General features: G+C 32.8%; 1 protein-coding gene and 1 pseudogene across 1 annotated transcript; both read right to left on the bottom strand.

The window, feature by feature from the left end:
- Positions 1–1,821: 1,821 nt before the first annotated feature.
- On the bottom strand, positions 1,822–2,898 carry LOC116115507 (probable xyloglucan endotransglucosylase/hydrolase protein 23). The gene is made up of 3 exons (XM_031401655.1): positions 2,598–2,898; positions 2,311–2,504; positions 1,822–2,202 (listed from the first exon to the last, which is right to left on the bottom strand). Exons 1-3 carry the CDS (start codon positions 2,853–2,855, stop codon positions 2,112–2,114), a joined length of 543 nt encoding a protein of 180 aa, XP_031257515.1. The 5' UTR covers positions 2,856–2,898; the 3' UTR covers positions 1,822–2,111.
- Positions 2,899–5,592: 2,694 nt separating this feature from the next.
- On the bottom strand, positions 5,593–6,773 carry LOC116115510 (annotated as a pseudogene).
- Positions 6,774–17,051: the final 10,278 nt, after the last annotated feature.

Raw genomic sequence — 17,051 nt, 5'->3', positions numbered from 1 at the left:
AAAGGCAGAGAACTGAGATGGGGCTTTGGGGCAATTTCTTTTTCATTTCATAATGAAAGAAAACCCTAAAAGCCCCCACAAAGAAGCTCTCTTCACTTCTACAAGTATCAATATCTATCAACTCTGATCAACTGGTTTCTTCTTCAACCTTCATTTTGTGGAGTTCATGGAGCCATGAAAGGAAGTCTGCATGATGAAGATAAACATCCTTGTTAGTTTTTCGTTTGTTTATGTTTTTGTTCTTGAATAATAATGGATGTTGATCATCAATTTTGTATTTTTCATGTTATGTAATGTTAAAGGATATTAATTAATTAATTTTCCAACTCTTGTAGTTTTCTCTTATTTGTTTATTTCTTGCGTGGTAGACTGGTAGTAGAGTACTTCAGCGGCGCAAACAATATGGATTATCGATCCAAGTTGAGTGACGCATTATTACGTTGTTAAATAGAGACTTTTTCGAGAAAATTTCTTGTGTAGAGATTTGGTTCATCGGTAAATGGTATTTTTCGTGGTGATTAATTTAACATGAAGAAAAAAGTTTAATAATTAATAATATATATTGTTTATTTTAATAATAATATTAATAATTCAGTCGAAAAACAATTATTTCTGAGAACAAAATGCTTGTTATGTTTAATATCTTTAGTTTCATATATATCCTCTTAATTCTGCCCTTTATTCATAAAATTGATTTCATTGTTCTGCAAGTTTCTGTTAGTTATCGATGAGATCTGTAATATCATTCTAGGAAAATAATTATTTAAGTTCGAGAAAAATCTTTTTAACAATTAATAAGATCATACAAAGTCTTACAATATGAATGAAGGCTCAATTCAAACAGTAAAATTCTTGAGCAACCAACTTTTTATTTATCTTGGTCTTTTTCTTTTCTTATCAAGTCTTAAAATGTTTATTTTATTGTTAAACATAACAGTTACATGAATATAACACACACACACACACACATACATTTATAAGGGCGCAAATCATTTCATATATATATGCTCAAATATCAACAGTGAATTCTGGTGTTGTTTAATACCAAATTAAAAAGGGAAAATCATCTTATTTGATTCATTAAATGTTTATAAAAATAATGGAAATAAATTAATTGTATGTTTCCGGACGACGACAAAAATGATTAAGAACATTTACCTATTTTTGTTTTTGGTTTCCCTTTTTTAGTAAAGAAAATTAAGATCTTCAGTTATTAACTCATATTACATTATGTAGTGATTAAAAAGAGTATACCAACTTTGTTTAGTTATTATATGGTTAATGAATTATAAGGTAAATTAATTAAATCCCATTACTGCTCTTGAATCTTGATAAAAAGGTTGTTGAAAATGTTTAATGTAAAAAGTTGTTAAAACATATTAATACGAAAATCTCTTTCTATTTCATTGATCTTCCCTCAGATCTTCACTAATTATATGAGGTTAAGGGTTCCTCAAAATTAAAGAAATAATTTCTGAAGCATTGTATCATGGAGCTGCTCTGTTTCAATATGCCTAATTTGTTATCTATATAGTAATAATCTTACTTATAGACTAGAAACTTTATCTAATCAATTACAAAATGTTGACGATATGTAACTTTGATCAAATGATATTATATTAAAAAAGAATAATCACATATAACTTTAATATTTTAAGCTTATTGTATACACAGTCAACTTAAGAATAAGATTGAAAAGAACAAAAAAATGGATTCTGTTTAGTACAAGATTCAATTAATATACAAATTACTACAATAATGGAATTTGTGTAACCATATGTAATATGTGTTGATGATTTAATTTTTCTGTAAGACGTGGAGCTGCATTCTGCAGGGAGGCCCTGGGGAAATCTCTTGGTGTCACTGCAGTAATTGTATATCATGTAGTTCTTCTGAACCCATTTCAGTCTCTCTTGACCTGTTGTATCAAGTTCTTGGGAGAGCCAGGACGAAGAAGAAGGTGAGTTTGAAGTGCAAGAAGATTTTCCATTAGACCAAACACAAGCATCAGTTTTGAAGTTTCTGTAGGAAGCAGTGAAAGGAGCTTGAGTCCAATCAGTCTTCACAAGTCCACCTCTTGTAGCCCAATCATCAGCATTCCAAAGAGAAGATTATATTCTCATTGGCTGATTCTTTGGGAATGGTACACCAATTGACTCTGAGTTCTTGAACTCTCTTATGGGAGTGCCGTCCACAGAGAAACTGAAAAAAAGAATAAAGTAACAGATAAATCAGTACAGATTTAAGGAAAACCAAGAAACAAAAGATTGAGACTTAAGTTGGAGGGATGAAGTTAAATATAATACTTACACAATGCGCTGAGGATTCCAGAGAATGGAATAGGTGTGGAAATCAGCAGTTGGATCAAACCAGAGATAGAATTGTTGTTCTCTGTTACCCTTTCCTTGACTGAACACATTAGTGTGAAGAATGTAAGGATCACCACTCAAATTTCCCAGGAATTCGAAGTCTATCTCGTCCCATGTAGACCCTTTTGAGGATAGCTGCAAAATTGACATAACATTTAGTAAAATAAACTTGCATATTTAGAAACTAGAAGCCTATTTATTGATATTGTTTAGGAACTTTAAACTTACATAGTAAGCAGTGACAGTGCCTGCAGAGTTTCCACCAACAAGCTTGAGCTGCATATCGATCTTGCCAAATATATACTCATTCTTGGACTGGAAGCCGGAGCCAGAGGCTTTATCCAGAGACAGAGTAAGAAGCTCCCCATCGTTAACCATCTTGGCACGGCCATCTCCCCAAGTGATATCAAAATTTTCGTTCAAGCTACCAGCAGAAGCAACCATCAAAGAACCAAGCAGAAGAAACAAATGCAACATTGAAGCCATAGAAGCTTGGATTGAACTGATCCTATTATGAAACTGAGTGAGGTGTTTAATTGCTAAGTAAGTCGATGAATGTGTTGAGCGTCATGGCTCATATTTATACTGACCCTTGGGTTGTGAAAGTCAGAAAAGGAAAGTCCTGGGAAGGTACTATCAGCTAGGCTGTGGACAGTTGTAGGATGAAAATAATTTGTTAGAGAAAAGTTGCATGTTTGTTCCAGGATAATAAATGAGTAAGACGCGGCTTTGCATTATTTTTTGCGGAGAAGGTGAAGGTGAAGTGATACTTTCTCCGACATTTTACAACCACAGCTATTGCTAGGTCCACTTAGCCAACCCACCGTCAAAAGATCTATCCTACAAGGAGAAAAAGTAGGCTCAAATATTATTTTAAACATTAATTGATCATGTTTAAGTTTTGCAGTGACGCTTTTATCTTTCAGATCCATAGGTTTTCAAAAGTTACACTAACACCCCTATAATTGACAATCATAAGTCAAATCTAGCGACTAATGCAGAATTTCGAATATAGACTAATACATCCCTTAAAGATCACAGAGCATGGCAAGATTAATTATGCAAGAAATATGACCAAATTTAACTCTAATTGTGACTTTACAGTGAATCTGGTTGACAAATAATCGGTCACATGGTTGTGTTCAGATTGAGTTTGTGATAGCTTGATTGACATGATGTCCTTTTAAATAGTCCATTTTATCCTTTCAATAGTTAGTTTCCCTAACATTGGTAAATGATAAGTGTGAAAGTATTATTTTCAGAAATTTATGGGTTTCGGTTTACTTTTACTAAACCTGCGAGATTCCAGAAAGGGAGTCAAACTCTTTAAAAAAGTAGCCCTATAAAGTCAAATATTTGACAACCGACTAAGTATACCGAAAGCAAAAAGATTTTTCATTCTTTAAACAGAAAATTTGTCAGATTATGGATCGTGTCAAAAGTGTATTAATTATTATTTGATTGATGTAAATATTGATCACAGTGAAATTATTCCATTTTTTTTTTTTTTTTTTTTTTTTTCTCCTCTAGTCCTATTCAAGTTTTAAAACTGTTATTATATTGTTCAACATAACACTTACATGACGAATACATTAGTGCAAATCAATTTATTTACTATGAAGTCATAAAAATGGAAAATTATCTTGTATTCTTATTTGATTTATTAAATGTTGATAAATATAAATGTAATGGGAATAATTAAATTAATTGCATATTTTCAGGCGACGACAAAATTATTAAAAACATTTACCTATTTTTGTTTTTGGGTTCCCTCTTTTTAGTAAAGAAAATTAAGATATTCAGTTATAAAATCATATTATAGGATATAGTAACAAGAGGATAATAATTTTGTTTAGTTATTATATGGTTAATTAATTAGAGGTAATTAATTAAATCCTATTATTGCTGATATAAAAAATGGTTGAAATACTTTATTGTGTTTGGTTCTTCACTTCAAAACAATTTAATATGAAATTCTGTAGGTAATATGTGGGTGGTTGCCAGTGATTAATTTGAGCATCATCTTTTACACTTTAACTTGTCATTAGCTGATAAAATCAATTACAATTAAGTATGATTAAGATGGAAAAGTAATAGAACAATATGATGAAATTTCATTGAATCTTCCCTGAAATCTTCACCAATTATACAAGGTTAAGGGTTCCTCAAATTAAAGAAATAATTGATGAAGTGTTGTATCATGAAGCTGCTCTGTTTCAATGTGCTTAATTAATGTGTTTATTATATAGTAATAATCTTAATTAGATACTGTAGACAGTAAAATCTATGGTTGATTCAGAAGGGACAGATCTTGTTAGAAACAAGTCATTGACAATCTGATGGACATGCACAAAGAAAGAAAGGAAATGTGAAGGCTTGGGTGACACCGATGTTGTGTCTACCGTACGCACTCCGACGCTCAAGTCAATACGGTTAAAGGTATTTAGTGAGGGTTGAGAGCGGGAAGGGTTTACCGTAATAATGCGGTTAGGGCTAGACTAACACAAAGTGGCCGGAGCACAACTTTGAGGTGGCTGAGGGTGGTAAAGCTAGTCAAAACTAAAAAGCTAGTCAAAACTAAGCTTTACGGCAGGGAAACAGTGATTCTTAAGAGAGAGAATTTAAGAGCTAAGGCTATAGGTGATTTCAGAATGCATAATCAGAGACATGACCCCTGTTTATAAAGAGGTTGGAGTCCTAGTTGAACTCTGAGTCTTACTTGATAGATGAGTCTCAATTAGGAAAGAAGTGTTATTGCTTGCCTTTATCAGATTAGACTTACCACTTAGTAAGATTCTAGATCTTGACTGAAGTGGAAAGTAAATGAGACTATGACTCATGTTTTGGAACTGTTGTGGGCTAATTAGCTGGAACCCGATTTTGCTTAACTTGTAGGATAGCCTAACTCATAGAGTAGTTAGTTCACAAGGTGGACTTAAGCATATGCCTAACCGGAATTAGGCTAAGGCACTAGGTCGTAATACGTTTATTTCGTTATTGGATCTCATAAGGTCCAATACGATTTTTGACCCATACAAATACTAAAATTTTATCTGTTCAATTACAAAAATGTTGAGGGTATGTAACTTTAATCAAATGATATTATATTAAGGAAAAAAATCTCTTATAATTTAATGTTGTATCTTGTAAGCTTATTATATACATAGTAAAAGATGCATGGCCAAAGTTTGTCATTTTATTTATACTAAGATTGAAAAGAACAAAAAAATTGGATTCTATTAAGTACATGATAAAAATACTATACAAATGACTGTAACAAATAACAAAAGACTTTATGTATTATATGTGCTGGTGGTTTAATTTTTCTCTAAGAGGTTGAACTGCATTCTGCCGGGAGGCCCTGGGGAAATCTCTTGGTATCACTGCAGTAATTGTATATCATGTGGTTCTTCTGAACCCATTTCAATCTCTCTTGACCTGTTGTATCAAGTTCTTGGGAGAGCCAGGACGAAGAAGAAGGTGAGTTTGAAGTGCAAGAAGATTTTCCATTAGACCAAACACAAGCATCAACTTTGAAGTTCCTGTAGGAAGCAGTGAAAGGAGCTTGAGTCCAATCTGTCTTCACAAGTCCACCTCTAGTAGCCCAGTCATCAGCATTCCAGAGAGAAGAGTATATTCTCATTGGCTGATTCTTTGGGAATGGAATAACAATTGACTCTGAGTTCTTGAACTCTCTTATGGGAGTACCATCCACGGAGAAACTGAAATTACAAACAACAAGATTAAGAAAAACAATTCTAAACAAGATAGAATTTAAGTAGAGGAAAGAAATTAAATAGAATACTCACACAATGCGCTTGGGATTCCAGAGAATGGAATAGGTGTGAAAATCAGCACTTGGGTCGAACCAGAGATAGAATTGTTGTCTCTGTTGCCCTTTCCTTGGCTGAACACATTGGTGTGAAGAATGTAAGGATCACCACTCAAATTTCCCAAGAACTCGAAGTCTATCTCATCCCATGTAGAACCTTTTGAGGATAACTGCAAATAATACATAAAAGTTAAGCAACATTAAACTTCTATATATAGAAACTAGAGGTGTCTTTAATATAGTTGATGAACTATGAACTTACATAGTAAGCAGTGACAGTGCCAGCAGAATTCCCAGCGACAAGCTTGATTTGCATATCAATCTTTCCAAATAAATACTCATTCTTGGATTGGAAGCCAGAGCCAGAGGCTTTATCAAGAGACAAAGTCAGTAGCTCTCCATTGTTAAGCATCTTAGCACGGCCATCTCCCCAAGTGATGTCAAAATTTTCGTTCAAGCTACCGGCAGCAGCAACCATGAAACAACCAAGCAGAAGAAACAAAAGCAACATTGATGCCATAGAAGCTTTGATTGAACTGATCATATAATGAAACTGAGTGAACTTTTTATTGTGAAAGTGAAGCGATGAATGTGTTGAGAATGATGGGTTGTATTTATAGTAAAACAACCAGGCCTGTGAAGAGGAGAAGAGGAAGGTCATGGGAAGGTTCAATCTGCTGAGCTGTGGACAGTTGTAGGAATGAAAATAACTATAAAAAAAAAAGAAAAAAAAAAATTGCATGTTTTTTTCAGGATAATGAAAGAGTAAGACGCGGCTTTGCTTTATGTATGCGGAGAAGGTGAAGTGATGCTTCTTTCGCCGACATTTTACAAGCACTTCTAGTACTAGGTCCACCTAGCCCACCCACCGTCAAAAAGTCTATCCTACGCGGAGAAAATTATATTATAAACCTGACTGGATAATGTTACGCTATTTTAAACATTATGTAATGATTATGATTGGGGTTTTGTAGTGTCACCTTTTAATTATGAGATTCATAGGTTTTCAAAAGTTATATTAACACCCTTGTAATTGTCGGTCGCTAGTCGAATTTAGTGAGTAACATAGTGAATAAAGACTAATGGACCCCTTAAAGATCACAGAGTGCGGCAATGTTCTACATCAATGATGGCCAGATTTAATGTAATTGTGACTTTGCAGTGAGATCTGACTGTACTTATGGTCATATTACAACGTTGTCACTGAACCTGGGTGATAAATAATTGGTCACGTAGCTGAAGTCAGAATCAGTTTGTCATGGCTTGATTGACGTAATGCCCTTTGAAATAGTCCAATTATTATCCTTTAAACGGTGAGTTTCCCTAACATCGATAACTCATAAGTGTGTAAGTGTTGTTTTCTGATATATATATATATATATGGGTCTGCATGTTACTGTTACTAAACATGAGAGATGCCGGGAAGGCAGTAAGCCTCTTTAAAAAAGCAAGCTTAGTGAGTCAAATATTTAACAACCGACTAAGTATACCAAAAGCAAAAAGATTTATCATTTCTTACACATGGTAACTCAAGGTTGGGTTGGCTACAGCGCAAATATTTTTATTATTAAATGTCAACATGAAATTATTAAATTATGGGTCATGTCAAAACTATGCTAATAATGATTTGATTGGAGTATATTTAATTATATAATGTTGGCAGATATATTTTACCCTTTTATATATATATATATATTAGATTATGAAAATGTTTCCATTATCTAGTTTTTGGAGACAATACAATGTTGTCATACAATTTCTTAAATCTTGGAAAGATTAAATAGTAAAAAGTATTTCTTATTTATTTTTTTTCTAGATTCAATATAAAAAAAAAAAAAATTAAGAAATGGTACTTGTAGGTCTGTTTGGCACACTCTTCTCCCACTATCCTATCCTAAAGCCCCCAAAATGCTTCTGTTTAAATATTCTTCAAAATCCAATCCTAATCTATTCAACTCAAAACATTAACAATTACCTTTATCAATGAAAGTTTTAAAATTAACAAAAACACCCCCATCCACCCAAGCCATTATCACCCGCTAGCAGTCGCCGCCATAACGACACATGACTGGTTGGATCTAGCCCTTGGCCGTTGACAACGACCAGAGATCTAATCGTCAACAACAACCAAATTTGGCCGTCAACGGCCAGATCTATGGCTGTAGATCTTGTCTTTTCCGATTAGATCCATAGTGGATCTCGTTGGAAAAGGTCATATCGACGCACGATTGGCCAGATTCAGCCTGTTGTGTGCCATTTTGGCAGATTCTGGCCACCTTCTGGCAATGGTGGCCTACTGCCGGCAATATGTGAGTGGGTGGGGGTGTTTTTGTCAATTTTTAAATTTTTATTGTTGGGGGTGTTTAGTTAAATTAACAAACCTAGAGGGTTAAAAATAATCTACATATTTCCAGAAAATGCTACTTAGAAATGTACAAAAAACTTCTCAGAATGCTATTCTATTTCCCAAAAATGCTATTTAACATAAAATGCTATTCTAAATAACTAACCAAACAAAGCCGTATTTTTTAATCTTATTCCTTTGACTTTATTTTTTTAAAATATTGGTCCTATAAAAAAAATTCTTTTAACTAATAAATAGTTAAAATAAACTCAGTTAAATGAACAGTAATTAAAAAAGCCACTGGGTGACATTTCTTTTTATTATTTTTTTTCTCTTTTATTTGTTAGAGTAAGTCGTAAAAAAGGTATTAATTTTTTACTGTGCTCCTCAAAGAATCTTTAAGGTAAATACCTCATGTATTTTCGTTATTTTTAATACTCTTATTCTTTGATGTTAAAACTTAAAAGCCTATAATTGATTTAGGCAGTCGCCGGGATGGCACACGACCGGCCGGTTATGGCTGGAAACGGCCATAGATCTAGTTGTTAACAACCAGAATAAATCTGACCATTTTCTGTAATACCTTCTTTCTTAGCTAGAATACGTGGAAAATATACTATATTAAACATACATAGGTATAAAATAAAAAGTAATGGGCCCAAAGCCAGCTCTTAGCCCCGGCGAAGATTTTTCTTCACCTCGGCGAAAAATTCCAGAGCATACGTCGCTGTGGCGAACTTTATTCTTCACCCCGGCGAAGTCTTCAATTTTCTAACTTCACCAATCCTTCACCAAACCTCAGGGCAACCAACATTATTAAGAACATACAAACTTAACTAAGGGCAAACAAACAACACTAAGGGCAAATAAGCATATATGAGCTATGTACCTCAAAGTGGGCATTACAATTTCGATCAAATCTATGGCCGTTAACGGCCACATATCTAGCAATTAATGGCTGGACAGCTAGATCCACGACCATCTAGCCATTTCCAACCTTCGATATGGCCGGAAACAGCCAAATTGGCACACGATCGACTAGCTCCTATCCATCATGCGCCATTCGGCGACGGTCGACGGTGGTGGCTAGTGGCCGATAGTCGTCTTGGGTGGCTGGCGTATTTTGTTAAATTTTAAACTTTTGTTGTTGGGGTGTTTTAGCTAAATTCACAAATGTAGTAGGTTAAAAGGAATGCTCTAAATAATAATAATAATAATAATATTAAACAGGAAGGGCAATTCAGTAAAAAATCCTCTGATAATATTTTATTCCTCCCAACCAATCATATTAATTATTTATATTCATCAATCTAACCAAACATATTGATATAATATTTCCCCTATTAATCTTCAAGGTAATCTATCTTAGTGGTAATCCTATAATTTTAGTAATAAAAAATTCCTTGAACCAAACTACGTATAGAGTAAACGTCTTTTTCCAACCCAAATAATGACTTAATGACATTTCCCACACTCAGACTTTTAAAATATTACTTTCCCACCAAACAATACATTTCATGACACTTTCTCCACGACCCCACCAACTGTCGATCGATTTTGGCATCATTGCGACTCCAGACCACCACCATTCTCTTCCTCGATCATCACTCACTAAAACCCCTCAAACATTACTCCCACCGACCTTGCTAATCGCTGGCAATCTAGCGTTTAGGGTTTGCGCAGTTGTCCCTCCCAAGTCAAATTCCGACTAATCACGACCACTAAAATCTAACATTTCACCACCAAAAGACTCACCCGCCTCTCCTTTTCAAAAGCCTCAAAAGAATGGATCAAGTTTGTTCTCTGTTCGATGTTCAATCAGAAAGTGTATTTTTGGGAAGAAAAATGGTTTTTTAAAAGTCTGTGGGTGACAAAGTGTCATCAAACCATTATTTGGGTAAGAAAAAGTCGTTAACTCTTTATTAATATACTAAAACCTCGTTTAGAAGTATATTAATATACCATTTTATATATAATATATAGTAGATTATGAATTTTCCATTATCTAGTTTTTGGAGACAATACAATGTTGTCATACAATTTCTTAAATCTTGGAAAGATTAAATAGTAAAAAGTATTTCTTATTTATTTTCATATTACAACGTTGTCACTGAACCTGGGTGATAAATAATTGGTCACGTAGCTGAAGTCAGAATCAGTTTGTCATGGCTTGATTGACGTAATGCCCTTTGAAATAGTCCAATTATTATCCTTTAAACGGCGAGTTTCCCTAACATCGATAAATCATAAGTGTGTAAGTGTTGTTTTCTGATATATATATATATATATGGGTCTGCATGTTACTGTTACTAAACATGAGAGATGCCGGGAAGGCAGTCAGCCTCTTTAAAAAAGCAAGCTTAGTGAGTCAAATATTTGACAACCGACTAAGTATACCAAAAGCAAAAAGATTTATCATTTCTTACACATGGTAAGTCAAGGTTGGGTTGGCTACAACGCAAATATTTTTATTATTAAATGTCAACATGAAATTATTAAATTATGGGTCATGTCAAAACTATGTTAATAATTATTTGATTGGAGTAGATTTAATTATATAATGTTAGCAGATATATTTTACCCTTATATATATATATATATATATATATAACATTAACAATTATCTTTATCAATGAAAGTTTTAAAATTAACAAAAATACCCCCATCCACCCAAGCCATTATCACCCGCTAGCAGTCGCCGCCATAACGACACATAACCGGTTGGATCTAGCCTCTGTCCGTTGACAATGACCAGAGATTTGACAACCAACAACAATCAAATTTGGCCAAATTTGACCGTCAACGGCCAGATTTATGGCTATAGATCTTGTCTTTTCCGATTAGATCCACAATGGATCTCGTTGAAAAAGACCATATCGAAGCACGATTGGCCAGATTCAGCCTGTTGTGCGCCATTTTGGCAGATTCTGGCAATGGTGGCCTACTACCGGTAATATGTGAGTGAGTGTGGGTATTTTTGTTAATTTATAAATTTTTATTGTTGAAGGTGTTTAGTTAAATTAACAAACCTATGGGGTTAAAAATAATCTACATATTTCCAGAAAATGCTACTTAAACGTACAAAAAACTTCACAGAATCCTATTCTATTTCCCAAAAATGCTATTTAACATAAAATGCTATTCTAAATAACTAACCAAACAAAGCCGTATTTTTTAATCTTATTCCTTTGACTTTATTTTTAAAAAACATTGTTGCTATAAAAAAAATTCTTTTAACTAATAAATAGTTAAAATAAACTCAGTTAAATGAACAGTAATTAAAAAAGCCATTGGGTGACATTTCTTTTTATTATTTTTTTTTTCTCTTTTATTTGTTAGAGTAAGTCGTAAAAAAGGTATTAATTTTTTACTGTGCTTCTCAAAGAATCTTTAAGGTAAATACCTCATGTATTTTCGTTATTTTTAATACTCTTATTCTTTGATGTTAAAACTTAAAAGCCTATAATTGATTTAGGCAGTTAGTCGTCGGAATGGCACGCGACCAGCTGGTTCTGGCCGGAAACGGCCATAGATCTGGCCGTGAACAACCAGAATAAATTTGGCCATTTTCTGTAATACCTTCTTTCTTAGCTAGAATACGTGGAAAATATACTATATTAAACATACATAGGTATAAAATAAAAAGTAATGGGCCCAAAGCCAGCTCTTAGCCCTGGCAAAATTTTTTCTTCATCTCGACGAAAAATTCCAGAGCATACGTCGCCGTGGTGAACTTTATTTTTTGCCCCGGCGAAGTCTGCAATTTTCTAATTTCGCCAATCCTTCGCCAAACCTCAGGGCAACCAACATTATTAAGAACATATAAACTTAACTAAGGGCAAACAAACAACACTAAGGGTAAACAAACATATATGAGCTATGTACCTCAAAGTGAGCATTACAATTTCGGCCAAATCCATTGCCGTTAACGGCCACAAATCTAGCCATTAATGGCCGGACAGCTAGATCCACGACCATCTGGCCGTTTCCAACCTTTGATATGGCCGGAAACGGCCAAATCGGCATACGATCCAGTAGATCCTGTCCATCACGCGCCATCCGGCGGCGGCCGACGGTGGTGGCTAGCGGCTGATAGTTGTCTTGGGTGGCTGGGTGTATTTTGTTAAATTTTAAACTTTTGTTGTTGGGGTGTTTTAGCTAAATTCACAAATGTAGCAGGTTAAAAGTAATGCTCTAAATAATAATAATAATATTAAAAAAGAAGGGCAATTCAGTAAAAACCCCTTTGATAATATTTTATTCCTCCCAACCAATCATATTAATTATTTATATTCACCAATCTAACCAAACATATTGATATAATATTTCCCCTATTAATCTTCAAGGTAATCTATCTTAGTGGAAATCCTATATTTTTAGTAATAAAAAATTCCTCGAACCAAACTACGTATAGAGTAAACGTCTTTTTCCTGCCCAAATAATGACTTAATGACATTTCCCACACTCTGACTTTTAAAATACTACTTTCCCATCAAACAATACATTTCATGACACTTTCTCGCTGACCCTACCAACTGTTGGTCGATTTTGGCATCATTGCGACTTCAGACCACCACCATTCTCTTCCTTGATCATCACTCACTAAAACCCTTCAAACATTACTCTCACCGACCTCGCTAATCGCTGGCAATCGAGCGTTTAGGGTTTGCGTAGCTGTTCCTCCCAAGTCAAATTCCGACTAATCACGACCACTAAAATTTAATATTTCACCACCAAAAGACTCACCTGCTTTCCCTTTTCAAAAGCCTCAAAAGAAAGGACCAAGTTTGTTCTTTGTTTGCTGTTTAATCAGAAAGTGTATTTTTGGGAAGAAAAGTGGTATTTTAAAAGCTATAGGTGACAAAGTGTCATCAAACCATTATTTGGGTAAGAAAAAGTTGTTAACTCTTTATTAATATACTAAAACCTCGTTTAGAAGTATATTTAATATACAATATATTAATATACAATTTTCTATTTCATGTTATGTAATGTTAAAAGGATATTAATTAAGATTCCAACTCTTATTTTTTTTCCTTCTTTATTTATTTATCTGTTGCGTTATAATAGAGCACTTAAGCTGTGCAAACAGTATCGATTTTCGATCCAAATTGGGCGATGTTTTATTTTGCCGCTGTATAGGGACTTTTCGAATGAAAGTTCTTGGGTTGGAATCTGACCAGCCCATAGAGGGTATTTTTCCATAGTGATTAATTTAAAATGAAGGAGAGAGTTTGATAGTTAAAAGTGTAGATGGTCTATTTTAATACCGTATAATAGCTCAATCAAAAAACAATTATCCTCAATAACAAAAAAATGTTTGTCGCATTTAATATTTATAGCTTGATTTATATTCGTCTTAATTTTGTCATTTATTCATCAAATTGCATTGTTTTGCAAGCTGTTATAAGTTTCAACGAGATCTTTATTCTAGGAAAATAAATTATTCTAGTTCGAGAAAATATTTTTCCCAACTATAAAAGATCATAAAAGTCTTACAATATGAATGAACTCTTAATTCAAACAGTAGAGTTTTTAGATTCTGTTTGGGAGTTTTTTTTCCACTAGTTTTGAAGGGTTTTTAATTAGACTTGTTTTGAGGTGTTTTAAAACCATTATTTGCCAGATTTTTTATGCACTAGTTTTGATTAGCTCAAAACCCCCCTAGATAAGTGTAGTGCATTTTTGAGGGCTTATAAAACACCCAAAATCGGGGTATTTTGGTTGGTTTTAAAATTTTATTCCACAAACACCTTATCTACTATAAAACTATTTCAATTATATCCAAATTTTTTTTTTAATCATATTATGCACGTCTCCAACCATGTTAAATATAAAATAATTTTGAGCAATCATAAAAAAAAAAAAAAAAAAATATTAAAATCTCATTTCTAGATGCTTTCTTAGAGAAGTGGAGCTACAATTTTTCTATCATTCTAGAAGCTGCAAAGAATGACGAAGAAGGATAAAGAGACTTTATCACATTTGAACTTATAAAGTACTAATAAGTAAAAAACAAATAAAGAAGACTTACCTTGTAATTGGAAAAACAAAACTCCCAAGTACTAGTTGAAATTGGGGTATTTTTATGGGCATATATGTGAATTTATCATTTTAAAAAATTATCAGAACTGCTAGAAAATAAACTCTCAAATACAAGTTGGGTGTTTAAAAAACCGCTACGATGGTTTTTCCTCATACCTGCTACCACAAAACTCCCAACCAGACCCTTAAGCAACCAATTTTTTTAAGGGCTTGGACACCTTCCCTTAGCAAGTCGGTTTTTCAAAGAGAGTTCTACTCAATTTTTATCAAAGACCTATTACTTAGCTTAATTCCTATTAAAGGCCCATTACTCAGCCAAATTCTATCAATTTGGGAGTGGGTTCCTATCAGTCTTATTATTCTCTTATTCAAGTTTTAACATGTTTATATATTATACTGTTAAACATAACACTTACATGAATATAACATATAAGAATGCAAATCAATTCGTTTATATTAAATCATAAGATTACCAGTAAAGTCCGGTGTTTCTCTATTCCATGTTAAAAATGGAAAATATTCTTGTTATTAATAGATTTATTACATGTTGATAATATAATGGGAATAAATTAATTGCATATTTTTTATTATGACAAAAATTATTAAGAACATTATTTACCTGTTTTTGTTTTTCCTTTTTCCAGTGAAGAAAATGAATATATCTTCAGTTGTTAACTCATATAAATATTACAGGATAGTAATTTTGTTCAATTATTATGTATATGGTTAATGAATTATAGGTAATTAATTAAATTATGTTATAGTTCATGATAAAAAGTTGTTGAAAATGTTTTTTTTTTTAAAATTGGTTTTTCATTTAAAAAAAATATTAATAAGAAATTCTCTTGCTATAATTTATGGGTGGTTGCAAGTGATTAATTTGAGCATTTTAAAATTGATTATGAATATAAATACAAAAATAAGTGATTTCTTTTACTAGGTTTTATTAGAGTAATGCTAGGTCCATTCTACCCTTCTTTTTAACTAGCTTTTGACCATCCTGCCTTTCTTCACAACAAAAATTACTAACAAATTTGTGTTTTATGAGATAAAGTGATATTTTAAAAGTTCGAGATGGAAAGTGCCTTTATGCCATTTTTTGGGTGGAAAAAGTCGCTAACTCTTTGAATAATAATGGAAGTTGAAGAGTTGTTACTCAAATAATTTTCTATTTACATGTTATGTAATGTTAAAAGGATATTAATTAAGATTCCAACTCTTATTTTTTTTCCTTTTTTATTTATTTATTTGTTGTGTTATAATAGAGCACTTAAGCGGTGCAAACAATGCTGATTTTCGATCTAAATTGAGCGCCATTTTATTGCGTTGTTGTATAGGGACTTTTTCAATGAAATTTCTTGTGTAGGATTCTGACTCGCCTATAGAGGGTATTTTTCCATAGTGATTAATTTAACATGAAGAAGAGAGTTTAATAATTAATAATATAGATGGTCTATTTTAATGCCGTATAATAACTCAATCAAAATACAATTATCTTTAATAACAAAAATGTTTGTCACGTTTAAAATTTTTAGCTTGATTTATATCCGTCTTAATTATGTCATTTATTCGTCAAATTGCATTGTTTTGCAATCTGTTATAAGTTTTCGACGAGACCTTTAATATTATTCTAGGAAAATAACTTATTCCAATGCAAGAAAATCTTTTTCCCAACTCTAAAAAGATCACAAAAGTCTTACAATATAACGAATACTTAATTTAAACAGTAAAATTCTTAAGCAACCAAATTTTTTTTTTTTGGTCTTTTTCTTCTCTTATTCAAGTTTTAATATGTTTATTGTAAAACTTCCTTCAAATGCAATAACCCTAACAGGATTGGAAGAAAAATAGACAAAAAATTATGAAGTATGACAATCTTTTATTGAGTGAATATAAAATGATTTTACAAAATTATTTATACTACACTTGCCGTCTGAGTTGGCAATCCATGTAAAAACAAATCTAATCTATCAAGTGTTTTAGAAATAAACACAAATACATATAATCTTGACCATTGAATCATCTTCTTCTTCTTCAATAGAAAGAGAGAGGGACTCTAAGTCTTAGTCTCTTCAGTCCTCAATTTGCAGAGAATAGGAAGAGTGTAGAGATATTTTTCTGAAACACTAAAACGCTATCGTTCGTGTTATGTGAATTAACAAACCAAAACGCTGCCTTTCCTTCTTATGAGAACTAGCGGACTTGGAACTTGAAACATTGTTAACTATAATTCTTCTCCTTTCTTTTTTTGACACCGTAATGTCACGCACTTAACTTCTTTGCTAAGTTCGTGCGGCCTTAACTCGTCGGAAATGAGCTAAGCAGCCTAACGCTCACAGGCTAACAGTATATAAACGAGAGAGAAGTATAGAGAAAATATAAACTCTGTGTATTGCTGGAATTCAAGTTATATGATTTACATGGTGGAGTTGCCTATTTATAGGCTCAAGCACCTCAAATT

Source organism: Pistacia vera, unplaced genomic scaffold (assembly GCF_008641045.1).
Source record: "Pistacia vera cultivar Batoury unplaced genomic scaffold, PisVer_v2 Contig744, whole genome shotgun sequence".
Taxonomy (NCBI): domain Eukaryota; kingdom Viridiplantae; phylum Streptophyta; class Magnoliopsida; order Sapindales; family Anacardiaceae; genus Pistacia; species Pistacia vera.
This window is presented reverse-complemented; position numbering and strand designations above follow the sequence as displayed.